This window comes from Phocoena sinus, chromosome 20, assembly GCF_008692025.1.
Source record: "Phocoena sinus isolate mPhoSin1 chromosome 20, mPhoSin1.pri, whole genome shotgun sequence".
NCBI lineage: Eukaryota > Metazoa > Chordata > Mammalia > Artiodactyla > Phocoenidae > Phocoena > Phocoena sinus.
Window position 1 is genome coordinate 1,023,566 of NC_045782.1, and position 23,902 is coordinate 1,047,467.

General features: G+C 62.0%; 1 protein-coding gene across 4 annotated transcripts; it reads left to right on the forward strand.

Annotated features, from left to right (window-relative positions):
* The first annotated feature begins 3,211 nt into the window (after positions 1-3,211).
* On the forward strand, positions 3,212-17,964 carry DRG2 (developmentally regulated GTP binding protein 2). Of its 4 annotated transcripts, none has more exons than XM_032617005.1 (13): positions 3,212-3,373; positions 6,698-6,858; positions 8,398-8,487; positions 9,057-9,117; positions 10,374-10,464; positions 10,991-11,063; positions 11,165-11,255; positions 11,921-12,018; positions 12,257-12,333; positions 13,551-13,639; positions 14,358-14,416; positions 16,768-16,821; positions 17,163-17,964. In XM_032617005.1, the coding sequence occupies exons 1-13, from the start codon at positions 3,310-3,312 to the stop codon at positions 17,247-17,249; spliced, it is 1,095 nt and encodes a 364-aa protein (XP_032472896.1). In that variant the 5' UTR covers positions 3,212-3,309; the 3' UTR covers positions 17,250-17,964. The 4 variants fall into 4 exon arrangements, with proteins under 4 accessions (XP_032472896.1, XP_032472895.1, XP_032472897.1 ...); XM_032617004.1 differs by having other exon boundaries at positions 16,768-16,805; positions 17,095-17,964; XM_032617006.1 differs by having other exon boundaries at positions 16,768-16,805.
* Positions 17,965-23,902: the final 5,938 nt, after the last annotated feature.

The following is a 23,902-nucleotide window of genomic DNA, read 5'->3' on the forward strand; positions in this document are numbered from 1 at the left end:
TGCTGTTGACTAATGACTTTTTTTTTTTTTTTTTTTTGCGGTACGCGGGCCTCTCACTGTTGCAGCCTCTCCCGTTGCGGAGCACAGGCTCCGGACGCGCAGGCTCAGCGGCCATGGCTCGCGGGCCCAGCCGCTCCGCGGCATGTGGGATCTTCCCGGACCGGGGCACGAACCCGTGTCCCCTGCATCGGCAGGCGGACTCTCAACCGCTGCGCCACCAGGGAAGCCCTAATGACTTCTTTATATATTCTGGGTATTAACCCCTTATCCAATATATAGTTTGCAGATATTTCTCCCGTTCCGTGGGTTTCCTTTTCACTCTGTTGATAGTATCCTTTGATGCACAGATCAAATATTTTACAGTTTCACTAGCAGCCACTTCAGAAGTTTGTAAACTCTTACTCAGAGATTCCTCGGGTGACATGAACACGCGAGGTTGGTAGTTGGTGTCCCAGGTTTAGGTTTGGAAGACCCAGACCTTCCAAGCAGGAAAGGCCTCATTGCCTAGAAAACGCTTGATATTTAGGTTTTCTCCCTTGACCCTGGGAGTAGGCCTGATTTCACAATATTTATGAAGAAACAGACCCCTGGGGATTGCGAGTGAAGCAGACACAACAACAGAGATGCCAGGACTCTTGAAAGGTGAGTCGCATTCCAGGACACTTCCACCTCCCCAGATGTAAACCGGTAGTGAACACACCTCCGTGGGCACAAGGGTGGTGGCAGTCAAAGCCGGGAGCCGCGTCTTGGGGCAGAGGGAATTAGAGGACCTTCCCCCCGCACCGGGCCAGGGCTCCACACTTGCCTGGACTGCCCAGTTCCCAGAGGCTTTCACCTCCCATCTTCCCTGAACTTCACAGAGCCCGTAGACATAGATGTTCTCCTCGCTGTCTGCCTGGTACCCTGGGGTCCCTGGACTTCACATCTCAGCCCTGCCATGAAAAGCTTGAGCCTCTGGGCCAGGCACTTTGCATAACTTCTAACCTTGCTTTGTCAGAGGAGGAGGAGAGCGGCAAGCTGGAGCTTACAACCACCCCTGTCCAGCCTGGAGCCTGGTGCATAATAGGCGTTTGGTAGACGTGGGCTAAGTCTGGGGAGGCTGTGACACCCCCGGAGGACACGTGATGGACAGTGGCTCTGGCATTCAAGGAGGACTTATGAGCAAGCAAACTTTATCTATTATTTCATTTTTACAGCAACCATGTTATCCCCGTTTTCAGGGTGTAGAAACAGGCTCAGAGAGGTTAAGAAATTTAACCAAGCACACACAGTTATAAACCTTGGATCTGAACACAGCGTGATTTCCAGTGACCTGCTGCCTACTCCCAACTTTGTATAAAAAACATGCAGGAGGGCTTCCCTGGTGGCGCAGTGGTTGAGAGTCCGCCTGCCGATGCAGGGGACACGGGTTCGTGCCCCGGTCCGGGAAGATCCCACATGCCGCGGAGCAGCTGGGCCCGTGAGCCATGGCCGCTGAGCCTGTGCATCCGGAGCCTGTGCTCCGCAACAGGAGAGGCCACGACACTGAGAGGCCTGCGTACCGAAAAAAAAAAAACATGCAGGAAAGTTGAAAGAATAATTCATACACACGCACACACACACACACACACACACAGCCTTCCCCCAGGTTCAACAAGTGTGAACATAATGCCACATTTCCTTCACACTTTCTCTGAATATATATATATATACATACTTGAAAGTACGGTATAGACATCATGACCTTTTACCCCTGTTGCGGACTGAATGTTTGTGTCACCTCCCCAAATTCATATGTTGATGCCCTAGCCCCCAGTGCGATGGTATTTGGAGATGGGCCTTTGGGAGGTTTTTGGGATCAAGTGAGGTCATAAGAGGGGGCTAAGAAGAATCACCAGCGAGTTCTCTCTCTGTCTCTCTTTCCCACTGCGCGCACTCCCCGAGGAAAGGCCACGTAAGGACGTGGCGAGAAGGCGGTGGTCTGTAAGGCAGGAATGGGACTTGCACCAGAACCCAACCATTCTGGCACCCTGATGTGGGACTTGCAGCCTCCAGACTGTGAGCAAATTAAATTCTTTTGTTTAAGTGAGCGGTATTTTGTTATGGAAGCCTGAGCAGACAAAGACAACACCTGAGCACCACCACATGCATCTGCTAATAATAAAGAAAATCTCCTACATAATTACACCCAAGAAAATTAGCAATAACTCTGTAATAGCTAATATTCTATCCAAAGTCAGATTTTTCCCAATTGTCCTAAGAATGTCTTCTCATAACTGCTTTTTAAATTTTCACCCAGACGGGGACTTCCCTGGTGGCACAGTGGTTAAGAATCTGCCTGCCAATGCAGGGGACACGGGTTCGAGCCCTGGTCCGGGAAGAGCCCACATGCCACGGAGCAACTAAGCCCGTGCGCCACAACTACTGAGCCTGTGCTCTAGAGCCCACGAGCCACAACTACTGAGCCCACGTGCCACAACTACTGAAGCCTGCGCGCCTAGAGCCCGTGCTCTGCAACAAGAGAAGCCACCGCAATGAGAAGCCAGCTCGCCACAACTAGAGAAAGCCCGCACGCAGCAACGAAGACCCAACACAGCCAAAAATAAATAAATATATTAAAAAAAAAATTCAACCGGAATCCAGGAAAGGTCCACACATTATATTTAACATCTCTTAATCTAGAACAATCCTTTCCCCACCGCCAGCCCCTCCACCTACATCATTGACAATTTTGAAGACAGGCCACTTGTCCCATAAAATGTACCACTTTCTAGATTTGTCTGATGTTTCCTCGGGTCTAAATTCAGACAGTATATTTTGGCAAGAATTCCGCATAACAGATGCTGTCTATACCGCGTCCTATCAGGAGGCATCTGTTGGCAGGGTACTAAGGCTAGGTTGGGGACCCATATTTAACCTCGATACAAAATAAGCCACCAGACTTTCAGCTCAGCGCCTTTTCTTTACACCAGCAAAGTCGGCTGCGCTGGGACCCGCAGTGCGGAGTCCACCGCGGGACGGTCCCTTTGGGTCTCCCAAGCCCCGCTCCTGCACATCTTCACCTGGCCTCGCCCCCGCCGGCCTGGCCACGCCCCGGCCCGGCCCATCCCCCACCCCTCTCCAGCCCCGCCGGCCTAGCGGGCGGAACCAATAGCATCTGGCACTGCGCTCGACGTCGCCCGCCCGGAGTCTGAATCCCGGTGCTCCGGGCGCACGCGGACGCCGTTCTCGGTGGGCTTCCGGCGCACGCTGATCTGCAGCCGCCGACGGGCCGGAGTTCGCGGAGCCGCTGCAGTCTGTGTCGCCTGTGCGCCTGGTTCAGCCACCGCCATGGGGATCCTGGAGAAGATCTCTGAGATCGAGAAGGAGATCGCCCGCACGCAGAAGAACAAGGGTGAGGGCCGGCCCGGCGGGGCGTCTGCGGCGGGCGGGGGGGGGCTGCCGGAGCCGGAGGAGCCGGGCGGGATCCCAAGGGTGCGGATCAGGGCCCGACCAGGGGGCCGAGTAGAGAACCCCAGCATACGGAGCAAGCATCCGACCCGGAGAGGCGGGGTCGGGGTGCGAAGCCGGGTCTCCTGGCGGTCGGGCCTGGTGGATTGGCGCTCTGCTCCTTTGTGGGCGGAAGTCCAGGAGGAGACCCCCACACACACACACAGGTACAGCCTCGCCAGCTGCCCGGAGCCCCTCGGTGGGGTGGAGGCAGTCAGGACTTGAGTCTGGCGGACCTGGGTTTGGACCCCGGCTCCACCTCGTACCTGCTGTGAAAGCTCGGGAAGTCACCTCACCTCTTGGAGCCTCAGTGTCCCCCTCTGCAAATGAGGGTAATAACCCCGTGCGCCCTCTTAGCTCACAACTAAGTTAAACCGGATTCTGTTTGCAAAGCACTGGACGCATGTGAGCATCCGGTATTAAAGTGAATCCCGCAGCATAGGTAGCACTTGCTGAAGCCTCAGATCTGGGCACAGACTGTAAGGGCTGCAGGAGCTCAGAGGAGAGGAGCAGTGAGGAGCGGAGACCGGTGACACCCAAAAAGGCTTCCAGGAGGAGGTGGGACTTGAGCTGGTTGCGGGGGTGGATTCCAGGAGAGGGGCACTGCTGAGGCAAAAACACGGGAGCTGAGGTGAGCGCGGCGTGTTCATGGGAGAGTGAGGAGGAGAGTCTAGATGAGAAGGAGGGTCTGGAGTAGTGGGAGATGCGGTTGGCTGTGGTGGGCGAGGCCCAGTGCCTGACCAGCCCTGCCGTGGGATTGCAGGAGCAGGAAGCAAGCCGGTGGTTGGTCTCAGTGTCTGTCGTCCCTTGGCTGTGAAGTTGGAGGGCTTCCTTCATTCTCATTCTGTTAAATACTCGCGGAACCCTTACTAGGTGCCAGGCACTGTGGTTAAAGTAGTGAACAGCTGGCACGTCCTTGCCCGCATGGAGCTGACCTTTCAGTGGACCATCTGTAAACTGGTAGCTGAGTACACAAGATAATTTCAGCCAATAATAGACGCTGTGGAGACAAACTAGGGTGATGTAGCAAGCGTGTCGGGGTAAGGGCTGGGGCTACTAAGGTGGGATGATCAGAGAAGACCACCATGAGGTGGGGACATTTGAGCCGAGACCAGAATGAGAAGAAGGAGCCAGCCGTGCAAGGACCTGGGGGGAGACTGTTCCCGGCAGATGAAACAGCTGGTGCAGAGCACCTGAGGCAGGAATGAACTTGGCTTGTTGAAGGAGCTGAAGGTCTGGGGCTGGAGTGCAGGATGGGAGAGGAGTGGGCCAGTCGTGTAGGCCTTGTAGGTCATGCGAAAGAGTCCAGGTTGTGTTCTAAGGGCAGTGGAAGCTAGTGGAGGGTGTTTAAACAGCAGAGACTTCTGTTTTAAAAGTTCCCCCGGCTGCCCTGCAGAGTGTCATCCGTGGGGCTCAAGGAAAGTAGCAGGGAGGCTTGAGATGCTGCCGCTTTGGCAGTGGTCCAGGAGGGGATGTAAAGGTGATTAAGGGATCAAGACCTAGTCCTTCCCTTCAGAGATGTTCAGCGTCTCATGCGCCGGGGTGACAGAAAGGACCACGTGAACCTGACTTGCTGAGCCTGTCCTTGACCACTTCTAACTGCCCTCAATTCACTCATTCAGTTGCCAAAACACTTCCTGAGCACCACACCGGAAGCTGGGGATCCTGCCCTTCTGGAGGGAGGGAAGCAAAGAAACAAGATTCAGTCGTCCCTCGGTATGCGGGAGGGGGGCATTGGTTCCGGGACCCACCGCAGACCCCACGATCTTAGAATGCCGCATCCGATAGCCAGCCCTCCATGTCCACGGTTCTGCATCCACAGATTCAGTCAACCGCAGACCACGTAGCACTGTGATATCGCTGAAAACAATTCCCGTATAAGTGGACCCGTGCAGTTCAAACCCGTGTTATTCCAGGGTCGGCTCTAGTTTCAAATGGTGCTGAGAAGCCATGAAGACAAATGGGACCAGCGAGGGGCCTGGCAGGGGTGGGGGTTACTGCAGACAGTCATAATAACCGACTTGTATTGAGAGCTTGCCATGTGCTGGTCGTCGTTCCCAGAGCTTGCTTTAATTACAGAAATCTGCAGAAGTAGTTATCGCTGCTAACATCTCTATTTTGCAGACTAAGAAACCGACGCACGAGGAGGTTAAGTAACTTTTCCAAAGTAAAATGGCCCGTAATTTCAGGATGGAATTCCAACACAGGCTCTTAAGCTCTGCGTGACATTGCCTCTGCATGACTGGGCAGGGGAGGCCTCTTTGAAGAGGTGACATTGAGCTGAGAAGGAGCCAGCCTTGGGAAGATGAGGTTGAAATGGGGTAGCAAGTGCAAAGGTCCTGAGGCGAGAATGGGCGGCTGGACTGTGCCAATGAGAGGGAAAGTGGTGGAGACGGGAAGTGGCCAGGCCGGTCACCTGACCACAGCAACGTGACACATAGCTGAGGTCCTGTACCCCCCCTCTGCCGCCCTGCAGTGCAGCTCCCCATCAGTAGTGTAACTTACGTACATGAGAATTTGGAAAAAATCGATATCAAGGAGGAGAAAAAGGAAAGTAAATTATAATTAAAATAGGGTTTATTTCAATAAGTGAATCTAGGGGCACAGCCAAGATACAGTGGAGTTACAAGGAGGCGGTGAGGTGTTTGCAGCGCTGGACATGTGGCAGCCACAGTGCAGATGATAACAGGTGTGTCGTGTGGGTGACTCGCGTCCCCTACACGAGGCCTCCCTGTTGGCAGCCTGGGGTCCCAAGCAGGCAGGCCTGTCTGGGTAAAGTTTCAAACAAAACATGCCATACTCTTCCCTCAACATACACAGTAGTTCCACTCCTGGGAATGTCAGTGTCTGTTAACGCTGTAAAAATGCCCTGTGAGGCTCTGGGCACCAGATCCTAATCCAGGCTCCCTCTGCGGCCCTGTGACACAGGACAGTTCTTGGCTCTGCTGGTCTTACACCGTCTAGAGCTGCGGGCTTCCCCAGCTCCTGCCTGATAAGTGCCCGTGAAGACTTCACCATCACTTCACCATCGCGGCAAAACGCCCTCCAGGATGCCCCCAGGAGTGGTGCCGCCCTGGCTGAGAACCACTGACATTGGGTCGTGTCTGTCTGTCGGTTGCTGTCTGGCTCTGAGGGTCCCGGCCAGCATTCGGTTGTGTGTATTTGGTTGCGTACGGGACCCTCCCAACCCACCTGGGACACTCATCTTCCATCTTCTGTTGTCTTTTAGCCACCGAGTATCACCTGGGCCTGCTGAAAGCAAAACTCGCCAAGTATCGGGCCCAGCTCCTGGAACCCTCCAAATCGTCCTCATCCAAAGGCGAGGGCTTCGATGTCATGAAGTCGGGCGACGCCCGCGTGGCGCTGATCGGCTTCCCCTCTGTGGGTAAGGTCAGTGACGGGCACCGCAGGCCTCGGGGAGGAAGGTGGCTGGTCTCCGCTCTGCCGCGGCCGCGCCCCCTCCCTCCTCTCTGAGCCGGCTCCAGGGCGCAGGAGGCCCAGCCTCCCCGGGCCCGGCGGGGACTCTGCAGCAGGAGTGGCCCCACCGGCCTCTGCCTTGTCCCCAAGCACAGACGCTCACTGGGCGTGCAGCTCGTGCCAGGCACGTTCTGCCCCTGCCCACTCAGCCCCGAGCTCACGGAGCAGAGGGGAAGGGCAGGCACGTGGAGCGGGGCGGCTGCCCTGTGAGCAGGTGTGTGAGCAGAGCCCCGAGGAGGGGACCTTGAGGCGGAGGCTGTCGGGGAGCGAGGGTGGCGGGGTGCCTTGAACTGACCGGGTGTGACCCCTGGGCGGCCGGCGAGCACGGCCAGGCTTTGACTCCTAGGGTGTCGCCGTGGATTCGCTCGTTTTAGCCTTTTCTTTCGACCTTACTTTCCAGCCTGCAAGGCCTTCTCTCCCGGGTGAGAAGCCCAGGCTGGGAGGAGCCACTCTAGTGACCGAGAGCTGTGCCCTTGGGGTCTGGGCCCTGTTGGGAACCTGGGCTCTCTAAGCACAGGAGGGCGCGGGCCGCCCTCCTGCAGGGGCCAGACAGGTTCGGGGGTGTCCCCCAGGTTGGCCTCTGGCAACCACGGCTCTCAGGGCCGCCCAGCTGGCCACACCTGTCTACCCCACCAGGTTTTTACGTTTCCTCAAGTTTCCAAGAGGCCCCCTGGGCAGAGACTTTGTGACCTGAGGCCTGTGATCTCTCACGAGCCCTGTTTGGGTTCCAGGGCCTGAGGGCGTGTGAGCGAGCTGCGCCCCAGCTCCCTGCTGACTAGGGTGGGGGCGCCGGGCCGGGCCGGGCTGGCCTCGTGGCACTGCCTGCGGCTGTGCTGGCCTCTGGGCCACAGCGTCCATCACTGTGGTCGCTGCGCCCCCCCCCGCCTTGTCACCTTTACAAGGTCGGGACCGGATCGAGGTCCCGGGTCCCCAGCAGAAGCAGGACCGAAGGTGGGGTCTCTCAGTCCCGGCCGGGTGTGGCCCCACTCCCGCCGTGGGCCGGCCGCGAGGTCCCATCTGGATCCTTACCCGCTCCCCTACCTCCCTCCCTTGCAGCCCTGCGCCACCAGTCGGAGCTCTCAGGCGGGAGGGTCCCTGCCTCCTTGCCCTCCTGGGAGCAGCAGCTGTGTGCTGTGGAACTGACACCTACTCCAAGTTTTCTGGGCCCAGGAGGGTCTGGAGGTTCCATGGAGCTGGGGATGGGCCCCAGTGTAGCGGGGGAACCCCCTTAGGAACCAGGTCCCTGTGTCCACCCGAGGCAGGCCTGAGGCCTCAGGCACAGGGTGGCCCTGTGGTGTTGAACCCCCCAGGGTTCACCCAGGCAGGGCCAGAGGTGACTTTTCCAGCTGTTGTCATCACAGCCCAGCCGGGGGGATGGGGGTCTCCCCGCGTCGCACCTGGGCTCCTGGAGGCGGGGCAGGACCCCCGCTGCAACGAGCTGCTTTCTCCCAGTCCACCTTCCTCAGCCTGATCACCTCCACGGCCAGTGAGGCTGCGTCCTATGAATTCACAACCCTGACCTGCATCCCTGGGGTCATTGAAGTAAGTCGGGGCTTGCCGGATCCCAGGAGGGAGGGTGTGTGTGTGTGTGTGTGTGTGTGTGTGTGTGTGTGTGTGTGTGTGTGTCATGTGCCGGGGGAGGCTCTGGGCTGAGCTGCTCTGCCCTCAAGCACGGACACCGCTGGGGGCTGGGGCTGCCGGCACCCCAGAGACGCCTGGCCCGTCCTGCAATCCTGGCTGGTTCCGAGAGTCTGCCAGCATGCACAGCTCTCCCCGGTGCCCCTCTGTGACCCGCTGCCCTGTACCACCCCGGCTCGGGTCACCCATGGCTGGCTGGCTGGCTCCTGTTCCCTGAGAAGCTTTGGAGCCTTGGGCAACTGGGGTTCTGTGGCCTTGGGCCTCCCACCGTGAGGTGGTTTCCTTGTGAAGAGCTGTTACCACCAGCGGTGGCTGCTGGGGGCTTATAAAGACCCCCGCCCCCCAGGCGGCCCCTCGGCTCACGGGACATGGTCCGCGCCAGGCTGGCTGGGGTTGGGCCGCGGCTCACACTTGGCCCGGGAGGCCCCTTAACAGCCCGCCGGCCCCGCCTTACCTCCTTTCCTGTATCCTAGTACAAAGGCGCCAACATCCAGCTCCTGGACCTTCCTGGGATCATCGAAGGCGCAGCACAAGGTGGGAGGGGGAGCAGGTGGTGGGGGCGGGGTGGAGCCCAGGCCCCCCCGTGGGCGCCTGTGGACGGTTGACGGGAGGGTTGGGCTCACAGCCCCTCCCCGGGCCCAGTGCTCTGTTCCCAAGGGACTCTGGCCTCAGCTGAGGGGACTGAGGCCCAGGAGGTGGGTGACTTGCCCAGGGTCGCACGGCTCACCAGGCAGCTTTGGTTCCCACGTCCAGTGTGTGGTGGACCCCGCCAGGGATGGGCGCACGGCAGTGGAGCCCTAGCCCCGGAGCCCTGTTCTCTGAGATGGGACACGCCCTCGGCTTTGGTGGCAGGTGGCTGCCCGCTGGGGTCGTCCCTCCCTTGCCAGGTGCCAGCTCCGTGCGGACCGTTGGCTCGCTTAATCCTCTGACACCCCCGTGACTGAGCGAGTGTCGTCATTTCCTTCTCACGGCCGGGAGGAGCGTGGGGACGGACAGCTGAGCGTCTGCCCTAAACGACCGTGCACCTGTGCAGTGCGGGACTGGAGTTGGAGCCTCCTCCTGGGGGTCCCATGCCCACCGCCCTCATCAGGGCAAGGTCCTGCCTACTTGGATTGGCGTGGGGAGCGATGGTGTTCCCCCAGGAACCTGCCATCCCAGCCAGCAGGAGGAGGCCTGGCCCCCACGGGGGAGGCTCACCCGCTATAGTCAGGAGGCCCTTGGAGACCACCGGGTCCTCTGCTGTGACCCCAGTCCCCAAGTGGCTGTGTGACCTTGGCCTGGTGCCTGCCTTCTCTGGCTGTCCGATGGCAGGGTCTGACCTTGGTGACGGCTCCACAGCCCCTCCCTGTGCCTTCTGCTGCTTCCTCTCCGTAACCCTCGTTCTGAGAGGGGCAGACTCGTCACATCCTGGAACCACGTAGCTTTGTGGTCTTGGGCAAGTGGTTGAGTGTTTCTAAGCCAGGCCTCGGTTTTCTCGTGTCTGGACCGGGTAGATAACAGCGACTGCCCAGCGTGGCTCTGCAGGCTGAGTGAGCAGCTGGTGGAGGATCACCCAGCTCGGCCCACGGAGCGGGGTGGGGGTGGGGGGCAGCGGGGGGCACTGGGGTCGGGGTTGCTCATAAAACACATTTCCACGAGTAAGACAGGGCTCAAGAGAAGTGCCAGCCTGGGGGTGGCGCACGGCAGAGTCCGTGCAGGTCTGTAAGGGGCAGGAGTCTGCGCCATGGGCTGGGGGCGTCCCACGGTCCTGCCCATGTCACTGCGTAACCACGCTCCTCCCTCCTGACCAGGGAAGGGCCGTGGCCGGCAGGTGATCGCCGTGGCACGCACAGCTGACGTCGTCATCATGATGCTGGACGCCACCAAGGGAGAGGTGCAGAGGTCCGCAGTTGGGACGGGGCAGGCTGACACGCCTGGGAAGGCCCTGCGGGGGGAACAGGACGCTGCGGCTACCGCCCGTGTGTCCCTGAGCTCGTGGTGGGTGGTTCCGGGGTGCTTGGCGCTCTGCCATGTGGGAGCAGTGGCAGGACTGTCCACGGCTACACCCAGTGCAGGCGGCCTGGGGCAGCCTCCCCGAGAGGCTTGCGTCTGGAGGATGGGGCTGTGCCGTGCCACCCTGGCTCTGGCTCCTGCCTGCGGGGGCCTGGGTGCCCCATGGCTGCCCAGCGTCTGCCAGGAGCCCGGCCGCAAACAGCAGAGCCTTGCTCATGCCCTGGCCTGCGGCTGAGGGCACAGCAGGCGTTCTCCCCTCGGACCGGCCCGAGGGTCTGGGGCTCGTCCTCAGCGCCTTTGGTTGCTGGGAGGGGACGTTCGGCGGCTGGTGGCGGGTGCGGGGGGGCCGGCCGTGGAGGGTGGGGGCCGCACGGCCTGCCCCGGGCACCTGTGAAGGCCACGGGGGCTCCGCCAGGTCCCTGCTGGAGAAGGAGCTGGGGTCGGTCGGCATCCGCCTCAACAAGCACAAGCCCAACATCTACTTCAAGGTGAGGCCTCGGCAAGGGGGCGGGACCAGCCGCGGCCCACAGGGTGAGCGGTGCGGGCTGCGGCTGCCGCTCTGTCAGCATCACCCCCCCCCCTCCTCCAGCCCAAGAAAGGAGGCGGCATCTCCTTCAACTCGACTGTCACGCTGACCCAGTGCTCAGAGAAGCTGGTGCAGCTGATCCTGCACGAGTACAGCATCCTTCCCGAAAGGTGCGCGAGGGGGGCCATGGGCCCTCGGGCAGCGGAGGCCCGGGTGACGCAGACTGCCCACATCACCCAGCCCCGTCCAAGCCGCAGGAAAGCTGTAGCCACCTCACATGAGGCACTTCTGTCCTCTTTGCCTCACGCTCCCCAAGCTTCAGGCTGGACGGGCCGTAGCCGTGCACCCCTGGCTCCTTGCAGGGTACAAGGCCGGTCATGTGTGGAAGGAAGACGAGATGGCAAGGGACAGGGCCTCCTGGGCTGCGGAGGCCTCGGGGTGACCCCAGGGGGCAGGGGGGGGGCCAGGCTGGGGGCAGTGGTTGGAGCGGAGGCAGGGCGGCCGCAGGGGGCAGCTCACGTCGTAGTGGGAGCGGGACCAGTGCCCTGGGCTCTGGAACTGGCTGCCTTGGCGATCCTGGCAAGGGCGTCGTTTCTTCTGTGGTAACAGCAAGATTTAAAATATGGAACCCCTTACACGTGCTTCCTTGAGAAAAGTGAGGGAGCTCCCCAAACGTTAAAATCATGTAAAACCGTGGAAGCAGATAACCTTACAGTCCCTCTTGGCAGCGTCTCTCGCGATCGGCTGTTTCAGGCCCTGCTGGCAGCGGGGGGGGGGGCGCTGCTTGCGCACAGGTTGCCCTTAACCCTAGCCCCTCAGAGATCTTCAACGCAGAGGTGCTCTTCCGAGAAGACTGCTCCCCGGACGAGTTCATAGACGTGATCATGGGCAACCGCGTGTACATGCCCTGCTTGTATGTAAGTGGTCCCAGCCCCCGGGGCAGCCACGTGGGAGGGGAGCCCTCACCCCAGGGGCTGCTTCAGTTCCGCAGGACCTTGGGCTTGACCCCAGAGTGCCAGCGCAGCCTCTCTGGGGGGCCGGGGCCCTCAGGCCCCTTCAGCCTCTCCCCATCCTTGAGTCAGCGGGTGGAGCCCTGTTGCCACACTGCTCTCTTCCTCTCATCCCCCAACACCCCCTCCCGCTTTCCAACCCCAGGTTTATAACAAAATCGACCAGATCTCAATGGAGGAAGTGGACCGCCTGGCCCGGAAACCTGACAGCGTGGTCATTAGGTGAGGCTCGCGGCCGCCCTCTCTGAGTGGGAGTCCATCTGTCAGGCCTCTGTGCGCCCCGGGGTAGAGGAGGCCATCCCGGTAGCTGCTGGTGACCGTGGCCGAGTCCCCCCTAACCTGTCTGGGCCAGGTGGGTGATGGGGTAAGCTCTGGTTAAGAAAACAGAAGGACTTCATCCACCAAGGTCTGGGAGTGAGAGTGGTTAGCGGCTTCGTGGCTTAGCAGTTAACTGCAGACCCCCAGAGAGCCAGGCTGTAGCCCGCTGCTCCTGAGGCCCTGGAAGATGTGGCTTCTGTCCCCTCCGCTGGCGGGGGAGAAGGGACTGAAGTCCTCAGGTGGGGGCTTCTCTGAGGGGCGGGTCCTGGGAGCCGCCTGCACTCTGGCTCGCCATGGCTGTGGGGCCCTCTGTCGGGGCAGCCTGGCTTTGTGCCCACCCTGCTGGCTCCCCAGCTCCACCCAGGTGCTCTGCAGCGTCACGGTGGCGCTTGGCTTTTGGGGAGCGGGACCTTGGGGACTGGGGAGGAGGGGGCTCCCGGGCCCACGGCGAGGACTGCTTCCCGGGCGTCCCTAGCGGCCACGAAGAGCAGCAGAGAGCGGGTGTCCTTCCCACAGGACAGCTCAGCTCCCCTCCTGCCGCTGCATCCGGGCCCCGTCCTCAGGGCCCTGCAGGCCACCCCTGTACCTGTTCACGTGCATCGCAGGGGAGGGCGGGTCCCCACTCAGGGCAGCACAGTGGCAAAGGACCAAGCCAGGGGCACCGCGTCGCTGAAACCCCTGCCGGGCAGTACAGCGGCAAAGGACCAAGCCAGGGGCACCGCGTCGCTGAAACCCCTGCCGGGCAGTACAGCGGCAAAGGACCAAGCCAGGGGCACCGCGTCGCTGAAACCCTGCTGGGCAGTACAGCGGCAAAGGACCAAGCCAGGGGCACCGCGTCGCTGAAACCCCTGCCAGGCAGCTCCGGGCCGCTCAGGGGGTGGGCTCTGCATTGTCACCCTCTGCCTCTGGCCACCCCAGCTGCCACAGGTGCCCTGTGCCCTCCACAGGGCCCCGGAGAGACGGCAGGCTGTGCTGGGCGTGAACGTGACAATGACAAGAGATGTTGGCAGCTGAAGCGCCGTTAGGCCTGCGGTTGTGCTGCCCCATGGGCGCCAGCTGGGCCGCACTGGCCTGGGTGCCGGGAGCCCTGGATGCTCTGACCGGCCCCTTCCTCCCGGCAGCTGCGGCATGAAGCTGAACCTGGACTATCTGCTGGAGATGCTCTGGGAGTACCTGGCCCTGACCTGCATCTACACCAAGAAGAGAGGCCGTGAGTCAGGGCCTCACGGCCCGAGAAGCGGCCGGGCCTCCCCCTCCCCCGGGCCGCCCGGTCTGCGCGCGGCGCCCAGAGCCCCGGCCCAGCCAGTCTCTACACGACAGCTTTCTCCCATCTCAGAGCCGACACCACCCTCTACCGCAGCCTGTCAGAGGCCTCGGCCTCAGCCCTTGTGGCAAAGAATGCCGAGTTCTGGGGCTGCTGGCCTTGAGGGGGATGAGGGGGATGGGATAGACACCACCAGCAGTGGCTCCCCAAGCGGTGACAGACGCCACGTCAAGGCTTTAGGGCACTGGGCACACAGGGGCCTCCCCAACGTCCCAGCCCCTGTGCTTACGCCTCACATCCCACGGCCTAGCGGCCGAGCTTGGGCAGTTTGCGTCGACCTTGGCCGTGTCTGCAGAGGGAGGTGAGGCTGCCCGGCCGGAGCCGGTCCAGCCCGGGTTCTCCTGCGGGTCCCCTCGGCCGGGGCTCTTGTGGCTGATGGGTTTGCAGGAGGTTGCTCCCTGGACTGGGGTGTAGTTTGATTTTCTGTGTTGAGTCAAGGCTGTAGAAGTCTGTTAGGGGTTCTTAGCGAGGGTGTGCCCGGGAGTGGGGGAAGCGCAGGCCAAAGCCGGAGACTGGAAGGGCCTCCGTTTCCTGCGGAGGGGGGCTGCGTGGCAGTGGGCCCTGACTCTGCTGACTTCCCGCCCTGCCCCGCCTGTCTGTGCAGAGAGGCCGGACTTCACGGACGCCATCATCCTCCGGAAAGGGGCCTCTGTGGAGCATGTGGTGAGTTGAGGAGACCTGTCCAGGCCGGGGTGGGGGGAGCTCTGCCCATCGCCCAGGGCCCTGCCTGACGTCTTCCCGGCCCTTGGCCGCCGCGTTGCAATCGGGTGCTTGGACACGTGTCCTGCCACCCAGCTGCAGTTAGGGGGCGGCGTGGAATGGGGTCCGGCAGGTAAGGCACTCGGCTTGCTGCCCGGTGCGGGGAAGACGCCTGGGAAGCGGTTGTCACCATCCTGTCCCACCAGGGCTGCGGGGTCCTCGGGGCCATTCAGGCGTTCGGTCAGTAGAGCTGCCGCCCAGGACGATTCTGGGTTGTGCGTTCCCAGTCATGTCTCCCCCATGCTTGCCTCCACTCAGCCCCCCGCGCAGCCCGCCCCTCCACGCGCCCCATCAGCTCCGCCCTCGGGGGCTCAGTGCACCCAACACACTAGTGAGCGTCAGTGTCCAGCCGAGTAGCCCCAGTTCCTGCCGGAACTGGGGTCCTTTGGGGTCAACAGATGCCAGCCACCCAATCCTGCAGCTAAACAGTCCCACACTGAGGGGAGTGCAGTGGAGGGTGGCCGGCGGCACGTTGGCACATGTCCTGGCCCTCTCAGGCCCTCTCAGGACGTGGGGCTTCCGCCACACCTGGCAGGAAAGCTGGAGAGGCCAGGAGCAAAAGGCTCTTCCAGGCAGTGGGGCGGCAGGTGCAAAGGCCCGAGGCAGGAGCGAACATGGACTGTGGGCCGTTGGCTGCCAGCTGGCACGGAGGGTCGCAGGGTCGAAGGCAGCAGGTGCTAGAAGGTGGGGAGGGGCCTGTGGGGGCCTTGGTTCCAGAGCCTGGATCTTGTCCCAGCGAGGCCTGCCTTGCAGGGCCTCAGCCCCTCCTGGATACTCACCTATCACAGGTGCCATGCTGTGCACACAGGCCTGCCTGGGTGCTGACCACAGACCCAAAGTAGAGAAGCCAGTCAGACATGGGGTTGCACCCTGGCGCCCACATACTAACATTGAGGGGTAACCTCATCTGGCGGTAACGGAGCCCCTGGGGCCTTTGCAGTCCACCTAGTGGAGCTGACAAGAACCTTGCCTGCACAGGATCACGGGCCATAAGCCCCAGGGGCAGAAAGGACCTGGCAGGGCCATCAGGGGTGAGAGGCACTGTGGGCTTCAAGGGTCTCCCATCCACACACAGTATTAAAAAGGATGACCTTAGGGGACTTCCCTGATGGTCCAGTGGTTAAGACTTTGCGCTTACACTGCAGGGGGGGCGCAGGTTCAATCCCTGGTCGGGGGACTGAATCCCACATGCTGTGCGGTGCGGCTGAAAAATTTTAAAAAGAAAAAAGGTGACCTTGGGCGGCCTTCCATCCTCCCTCATTGCTAGAGACACAACTGCATAGGAACGCTCGTCTCAGGGAGAGCCGTAGAGCAGGCTCAGTGGGAAACAGCGCCTACTGACTTTGGTGTCAGGGATGCCAGGGCACGATGGGACCTGCAGCAAACGGGAGGGCACCCTCCCCCATCTGCCTCGAGGGCTCCCAGGGTCCCGGGACGACCCTGCAACCGTATGACCCTGAGCTTGTGAGGCAGGTCTAGTTCTGTCGTTCGGGGGCAAGCGCATTTGCAGGCCAGAGCTGACCTGGACTGTCAGATTCCGTCTTTTGGTCTAGAAAACAGCGAGTGTCGGGACGTGGTGTGTGTGTGTCTGTGCTCGTCGCTGCCGGCAGTGCCCTCTGCTGCGGCCACGCATCCTTGGTCACCCAGAGGAGGCCCAGATCAGGATGGCCCCCCGGAAACGTTCCTGTAGGCCTGATGTCTGGACTCAGGCATTTGGTCTCTGCCCAGGGCCTGTGAGGCTGTGGGCGCGTGGAGGACAGGCGACGTCACACTGGCCTCCCCCGGCCCGCCTCCACCGCGCCCGCCCAGCCCGTGCAGCCAGGGGGCCACATTCTCGGGCGCAAGAGCTGGCTGCCCTCCAAGGTCTTCCCTTCGGGCCTCCTAACAGCGCTGGGTTCCTGTGACCTTTGTCCCCACTCGGGAGTGCTACAGGACATGGGCCATCCTGGGCTGGGGGTGACGTGTTATGTGGGAGGTTCCGGGTCAGGGCGGCAGGAGGTGAGAGAGGCAGGCCCGGTGGGGACCCTGACAGCCCTCATCCATCTGCCAGAGCACCTGTCAGGGCTGCCTTTCCAGCAGGGTGGGTGGGCGGGCCCAGGTCCTTCAATGGCCACGGCCCCATAGAGCAGGAAGTGGGAGCGCCAGAGCAGCTGTGACCACAAGGCTGCCGTGGGGACCGCCAGAGCACCTGCCCTGGGCCCAGCTGCTTCTGGGCGCAGCCCGGGCTCACCATCCGTCTCTCTCCCATCCCCCAGTGCCACCGCATCCACCGGTCACTCGCCAGCCAGTTCAAGTACGCGCTGGTGTGGGTGAGTCTTGGGCGGGGCGGTGGGCCAGGGTCGCCCAGGGCAGCCTCAGGGTCAGGCAGGAGCTCCCGTCCTTCCGCATGGGGACTGGGGTGTCCGTCAGTCCTGCTCTGCGGGATGTGTGGCTTGCATGCTGACCCAGACCAGACACAGCCCTCCCGCTTTGGGATCCGGGCCGGGTGGACCGCTGGGAGTCCTGCTGTCAGAGGCTGCGGGGTCTGCTGGCACTGGGACCCCCACTCTAGACCCCCCATCTGCACTTCCACCCCCTTCCAGTGACACTGTCAGCTTCGGCCGGGTGGGTACAGAGGCTGATGTGGTCCCCCGTCCCGCTCCCCACTCAGGGCACCAGCACCAAGTACAGCCCGCAGCGGGTGGGCCTGACCCACACCATGGAGCACGAGGACGTCATCCAGATCGTGAAGAAGTAGTGGCCCCGCCCCTGCCCCCGCCCCCGCCCCCAGTGGGACTCACCAGAGCCTAAAGTGGGGAAATACAAATGCACCCCACGAAGGGGTCTCTCATGTCTCTGCTGCTTGCAGAAATTTCTTCAGTGGGCAGATGGTGGACAGCATGCTGGGGCCTTAGGACGAGGCTGGGGCGGGGCTGGCGGTGTTTCCCATGAGACTGGACTCCGGAAGGGGTCCTATTTGGGTCCCCGGGCCTGCGCCTTCTCCCCCGCCCTGCCCCGCCCCGCCCCTTCCGGTGCACAGTGAGCAAGCTGCCCGCCTGTCCCCAGCTAGGGCCTCGTGCGGATGGCTGGCTTGATGCCGTGGGCCTGCTTGGGTCCCTGGCGGCCCCTCAGCTCCTGCCGGTTTTTCTGGTTCTCAGGGAGGGGGCTGCCCAGGACAAAACCCCCTATCCACCCCCCGCCCCAGGGCTGCCCCGTGATGGAAACCAGAGATCTGGGGCTTTAAAGGCCCAGCTCACACCCTCCACAGCCTGACCAGTCCAGAAGGGCCACCCCCTCCCAGGGCACCCCCTGCCCAGCACAGAGCCCAGGACCCAGCCCGGTGCAGATACCTGGGGTGGCGGATTTGGAGTCTGGGCTCTGCATTTTCTCTAAATACCACCCCACCCTGCACCCCCAAATCTCTCGGCTCTCCTTACTGAAATAAAAAGTGGAAACAATGCCTGTTCACTAAGGATGGTCTTGTGAGTTTGCTGAACTCGTTGCCAGGTTGGGCGGGGGCAGCAGTGAGTGTGCGGATCCTGGGCCTGGGGTTCAGGGGGGCCTCTGTGAGGAGTGATGCGAGGCGCCGTGTGGGCCTGCGAGCAGCCTGGGCTCCAGGGGCAGTGACTTGCCCTCGGCTACACGGCTTGTGAGCGCAGAGCTGGGATTGGAACCCCAGTTGAAGCTGCTGAGCCAATGAGAAGACTTCCTCCCGGCCCTGCAGCCTTTGGGGCAGGTGGCAACAGGTTTTCGGAGGCACTGGGCCAGCAGGTGGGGCAGAGCCCCGGGGGCTGGGCTGTGGAGCAGGCCCACTGCCCAGCTCTCCCGGCTGTTCTTGGCTTCTCTGTCAGCGGCTCAGGCTCCTTTCCGGTGACAAAACAGGAATAATAGACATTATTAAATATGCATGGAGCCCCAGGCGGGCAGCGTGGTGGGCTGGGCTTGCCGCCCATGATACAGACACAGCTTCTCCACTGGCAGCCGCATTCCTGGGGCCCGGCCGAAGGACCCCCGTCGGGCGGCATGCGGGCAGGGAGCAGGCCACTGGACCCAGGTAAGGTGACCCGGCCCTGGACCCCTGGGGTCTCCGACTAGCACCCCCAGGCGGAAGGGGGAAGGGGGAGGGGGTGGTGGCTGTGGCCTTGCTCCCTCACCGTGAGGTCTGTCTCAGCCTCGGCTTCTTCATCTGTAAAATGACATGATCGATGCCCAGCGCCATCCTCCTCTCGGCGACAGTGGGCTGCTTACCTTGGCCCACCTCCTGCCACAAGGCCTAGCCACAAGGTCCCAAGGGAGGGTTTCTGCCTGGGCGATGGTCATTGCCGCTTCTTGCCTCAGGTTCACAGGGCGTCAGATCCAGGCCTGTTGTGTCCCCCAAGCAGGCTGGGAAAGGATGGAGATAAGGCTAGAGGTCTGGGCCTCCTTGGCCAGTGTGGGCTTGGCGGGGCAGGGTCTGAGGCTCCGGTCACTGGGCCCCCACGTCTCTCCTGTGGGTGGGCTTGTTTCCAGGGCAGTCTGTGCATCTGTGATGGGTCCTTGGCCTCTTGGATCTGCGGTCAGCATGGTTAGGCTGTCCAGCCTGCGCGAGGGTAGGTTGGCATGAACTGGTCTCTCGCAGTGCCTCGTGCTGGGGAAGGCATCCCTCGGGCTGGTGAAGCCCCCCAACACCTCCCAAAAGTCCCTGCCCCACACCACCAAGGTGCACCCCAAGGGTCGGCCCCTGTCCCAGGCGCCCCCTATTGCCATCACTCATCCTCCTGGGCCTTCTGTGCAGGGAGGCTCTGGCCAGGGTGACCCGAGGTCCCTTCTGCTCAAACGGCCTGTCTTTATGAAGGTCAGCAGTACCCCACACGTCCCTCTGCCCTGGCTGCAGGGCTGCGCTCCCAGGGGGCCTGGCCTGCAGCTTTACGAGACTCCGGTGCCAAAGGGCTCAGGACACGGATGTCCATCCACGTCCCCGTGTTCATCCCTGCGTCCCTTCCTCTCCAGCTTAGACTCCCTGCTTCCTCATTTCAGAAACCTTCTTTGGCAAAAATCCCTAAGCTCATCTGTCCTCCTCAAGATCCCATCTGGCCCGGCCCCGGGGGGATGCTTACACCACCCAGGGTGGGCGTCTCCCTGTGCCACTGACAGCCTCTGAAACGGCCCTGCCCCCTCGAGCCCCAGCTGGAAAACTCCCAACGCCCCGCACTCATCTGCTGCCACCCCTCCCTCCACAATGGAGAGGCCACCTCAGGGCCTTCACTCCTCACGCATGCTCTCTCCTGGGTCTGTCCTGAGGATTTGCCAGTGGGTCTGTGTGACTCATCCTCCTGGGCCTAGCCGGGGCCACCATAACAAAGTACCCAGGCTGGTGGCTTAAACAATGGACGAGATGTTCTCACGGTTCTGAAGGCTGGAAGTCAGAGATCGAGGTGCCCTGAGGCCTCACTCCTTGGTGTGCAGACGGCCGCCTTCTTGCTGGGCCTTCCCCACTGAAAACACACTCCTCCCGGATGCATCATTCCCTGTGGCCACCCCCTCCCCCCCACCAGTCACGGCCTGGCTTCCCCACGTCCGCCCTCTGCCCTCAGCTTCCCCAGCGTGCTGCCAGGACAGCTCCTGCAGAGGCCACATGCCACCCGCTGTGGAGCTGCGAGGTTTCTAACCTCGTTCCCCTGGGGCCCTCCTCGGCAGCCCCTCCCCGCCTCCTTGGCACACAGTCCTTAAGGCCAGAGTTGGGGTCCCCCCTTCTCGCTCTGTCCCTCTCCTAGACAGCCTTGACCCTGTCACCCCCGACCTGCAGGGCTAAACTGCCTCCCCAACTCTCCACCTGGACGGCCCACGGTCACCCCAAAACCCTCTGCGTCTCAGACCAAACTTGTCATCTTCCCACACCTCCCACCTGGCCTCAGGCACCGGGCCAGCCCCGAAGGCCCCACACAACCCTCTCTGGGGCTGCCCGCTTGACTTGAGCGTGTCCCCCGCCACAGCTGACCCCGGCACAGCCACTGTCCCCCGCGCCCCATCCTCCACACAGTGGCCCAAAAGCTTTTGTCCAGGACGGCCACGCAAGGAGCAGCGTGAGGCCGCAGGTGAGCGCAGGACGCTCTGGAGCCAGGCGGTCGGGTCCTCGCTGTGGGCCCTTCGCTCAGTGACCTAACCTCCCTGAGACCTGTTTTATAGACGCTTCATCTACACAGCAGGAACGGCAGCTTCCACCTTACACACTTTGAGGATCTAGTGAGATCCTGGGGGAGAGCATTTGGCCCTGAGCCCGGCACGTCGGAAAGCTTGGCAGTGCTGGTTACTTTTATTTCCAGACCTGCTCGCAGCATCCCTGACAGCTCAAAGCCCTGCCACGTTCACTGCTGCCATAGAGATGGAGACCACAGTCCCACCCCAGCTCCCATTCTGGCCACTTGCCACTCCACATGCCCCACGTCACTCCACCTCTCTCACCACCTAGCCTTTGCACATACTCTTCCCTCTGCCCCAACACCGTTCCCTCTTCCATCCGATCAGCTCCCTCATCCCTCAGATCTTGGCTCAGGGTCAGAAACTCAGGGAACCCCCTGGCCTCCCCATGCAGCGTCCGCCCACCTGTGTCGTGGCCTGGCCTTCACGGCTCTTCCCACGGCTGTAGCTCCCCCCTTGTCGGTGTGGCTTTCCGCTTAACATCCATGTCCCCCTGACACTGGGAGCTGAGTGGGGGCGGAAGCCATGCCTGGTTCTGCTCGACTCTGTGGCCCCCTGGGGCCCAGCACGGTGCCTGGCATGTGGCAGGTGATACATGAATGAGTGAGAGACTTGTTCCCTGACACCTGCTCTGTACCTGCAGCAGAGGCCAGGGACCCCAAGAGGGAGGCGGGACCCTGAACCAGCCAGAGAAGGGGGCTCCCCTTAGAGACTGCAGGGTGCAACCCCACCCCCCGGCTCCACGTGACATTTGAGGAAAGTGAGGACGGGAGGGGGGCCCAGGGACACCGCCCGGAGCCACACCTCTGCCTGCCCACACTGGGGGGTCCTCGGTGGCCTGTGGCTTGCCCAGGAGAACAGCTGGGAGGCCAGCACTGGACGCTGGCCAGCGACTCACCGGGCTGCAGCGAACCTCAGGCAGGCATCTTTGGGCTCCGAAGCCCACTGTCCAGATGAAGAGACAAGCTCAGAGCGGCCAGCCCGGCCATAGGAGCGCCCATGTTGCTCGGAGGAGGAGCCTAGGGGTTGTGAGGGGTGGCTCGGAACTCTGGGTCGGTCCCATTCCTGTCCTGGATGCAGCCTCTGCCCTGGGCTCCTCAGCTGGAAGTGTGGGCACTAGGGCACCCTCCGCTCCTGGGGCCAACGGGAGCCTTCATGAGCCAAACAGAGAGCCAGGCACAGGGCCTGCGGAGAATAAGCTGCTCTTATCATTGTTATGACCGACATCGTTATTCCAGGCCGCGGCTCCTCTCTGCTCTGGGGAGGTGGCCTGGCTGACAGCCGACAGCAGGGCCTGCCCACACCACCCTTCTGGTCTCTGGGGCCGGCTTGGCGCCAAACAGAGCAGCCCCAGGCTCACTCATAGGGCCTGTCCTCCACGTGCACCCAGCCCCTGGTGCCATCCTGCCGAACTGTGGCCTCAGCACCACCCAGACGCCGCTGACTCCCTGACAGCCGTGCGAGTCCCGCCAACTCCCTGGACGGCGGACGTCCGAGATCACCACGTGCAGAGCTCCACCCACGGCCTTCCTCACCTCCGCTGGCCGCCTCCACTCTCACGCCTGCTTCAGTAAGGAAACCGTGCAGGTACTCGTGAGCTGCCCGCAGGCTCCACCTGCAAAATATACCAGCATCCCAGCACTCTGTCCACCGCACTGCCCCAGCCTGGCCCAGGCCCCAGTGTCGCTCGCTCGGACCGCCACGGTAGCTCCCACAACAGCCACCGCTTTTGCCCTCAGCCCCTGCCGTCCGTCCTTCCTGTGGCAGCGAGAGGGATCCTGTGAAGACCAAGGAGGTCCAATTCCATCCCTTCTCTGCCATAGCCGTGGCCAAGTCCTCACCCCTGACCTCTGCCCCACCCCCCGTCTTCGCCCCTCACTGCACTCGGTCACCCTGGCCTTGCTGTTCCTCCATCACATCCGGACCGCTGTGCCTCCCCCAGGCCTCCCTCCCTCCCCTCCTGCAACTCTTGGCCCCGTGTCACTTCCAGGGCACCTCACCCAGGCCCCGTTTGGTGCTGTATACCCGAGTCTCGATGCCGTGTCCCTGCGCTATTTCAATGCCAGCACTCACGCCATCCCACCGGTTGTATCTTTCACTCACTCTCCTTGTTTGTTGCCAGTCCCCGCCCCCCAGAATGTCAGCGCCACGAGGGCAGGTTTCTGTTTCCTTAGCTGTGTCCCCAGTGCTTAGCGCCTGGTTCATGGCAGGCTTCCAGCAGATGCTTCTGAACAAATGAACGGACAAGTCAGTGCATGCTGTCCTGAGGGACAGGGGCCAGGCTGACCAAGAGTCCAGGTAGGGCCCAAGCAGGGACACGGCCTGGGTGACCTCCACCAGCACATCAGGGCCTCTGGCTTGCTCAGTGGCTCAAGTAGGGCCCTCTGCCCCAGAACTCCTGGAAGGCCCAGACTCTGGGGTCAGCCCGGCTAAGCCCCTGCCTCTGGCCAGTGTCCAGAGCTGTTCCCCTCCCACACGATGGCCCACATGCCCAGGAGCCCAGAGGCAAGGAAGGCCTAGCACTAGCAAGAAATGTGGCTCTGGACCACGCAGGCCTGGGTTAGAGCCTAGTCCCAGGGTCCCAAGCTGGTTGACCTTGAACAAGTCACTTCTCCTCTCCAAGACTGTTTCCTCATCTGGAGAATGGAGATGACAGTTCCCACCCCACAGCCCATTGTGAGACTCTCTTGAGATAACAGTGGCCGGGCCTCAATTTGGAAACCAGCTCCAGGAGGGGCGGTGGGGGGCGCGGTGTCGGCATCTCTGGGCTCAGAAAGAGTGAACCCCCTGCCCCACAGCCCAGAACAAGGCAGGAGAGCAGGCAGCATCAGAGGGGGTGATGGGGGAGTGGATGCCCCCTCGAGACCCCATCCTGCGGGGGCCCAGTTCCCACGTGTCCCCACCCCCAGAAGCTGCCTGATTGTCGGCCTTACCAGGCCCTGCTGGAACCGAGAAGCCCCCTTCTTGCCCTGCCTTCTCAGCCAGCAGCCTGGTTCTCCCCGATAAATTATTCACGCTCCCAAGGGCCGGCCAGCTCTGGTTACACTGACCGCAGCCCTGGGCACCTGCCATGCCCACCACCCCTCCTCCCTTGCCCAGGACCTGGAGGGGCCCAGGTTCCCCCCCGTCCAAGGTGACTTGGTGGTCTTTGAACGTCCCACCCTGGCTCAGGAGATGCAGCTCCACTTGTGGCCCAGAACAGATGTGCTGGGTGGTTTAGGGAAGGTGGCTTCC

Excerpts from the sequence above, each read along its gene's own strand:
- DRG2 (XM_032617004.1), top strand. The coding sequence starts at position 3,310 with ATGGGGATCCTGGAGAAGATCTCTGAGATCGAGAAGGAGATCGCCCGC. Across the intron at positions 6,859-8,397 it reads GCTTCCCCTCTGTGGGTAAG|TCCACCTTCCTCAGCCTGAT; the intron begins GTCAGTGACGGG and ends GCTTTCTCCCAG. Across the intron at positions 8,488-9,056 it reads GCATCCCTGGGGTCATTGAA|TACAAAGGCGCCAACATCCA; the intron begins GTAAGTCGGGGC and ends CCTGTATCCTAG.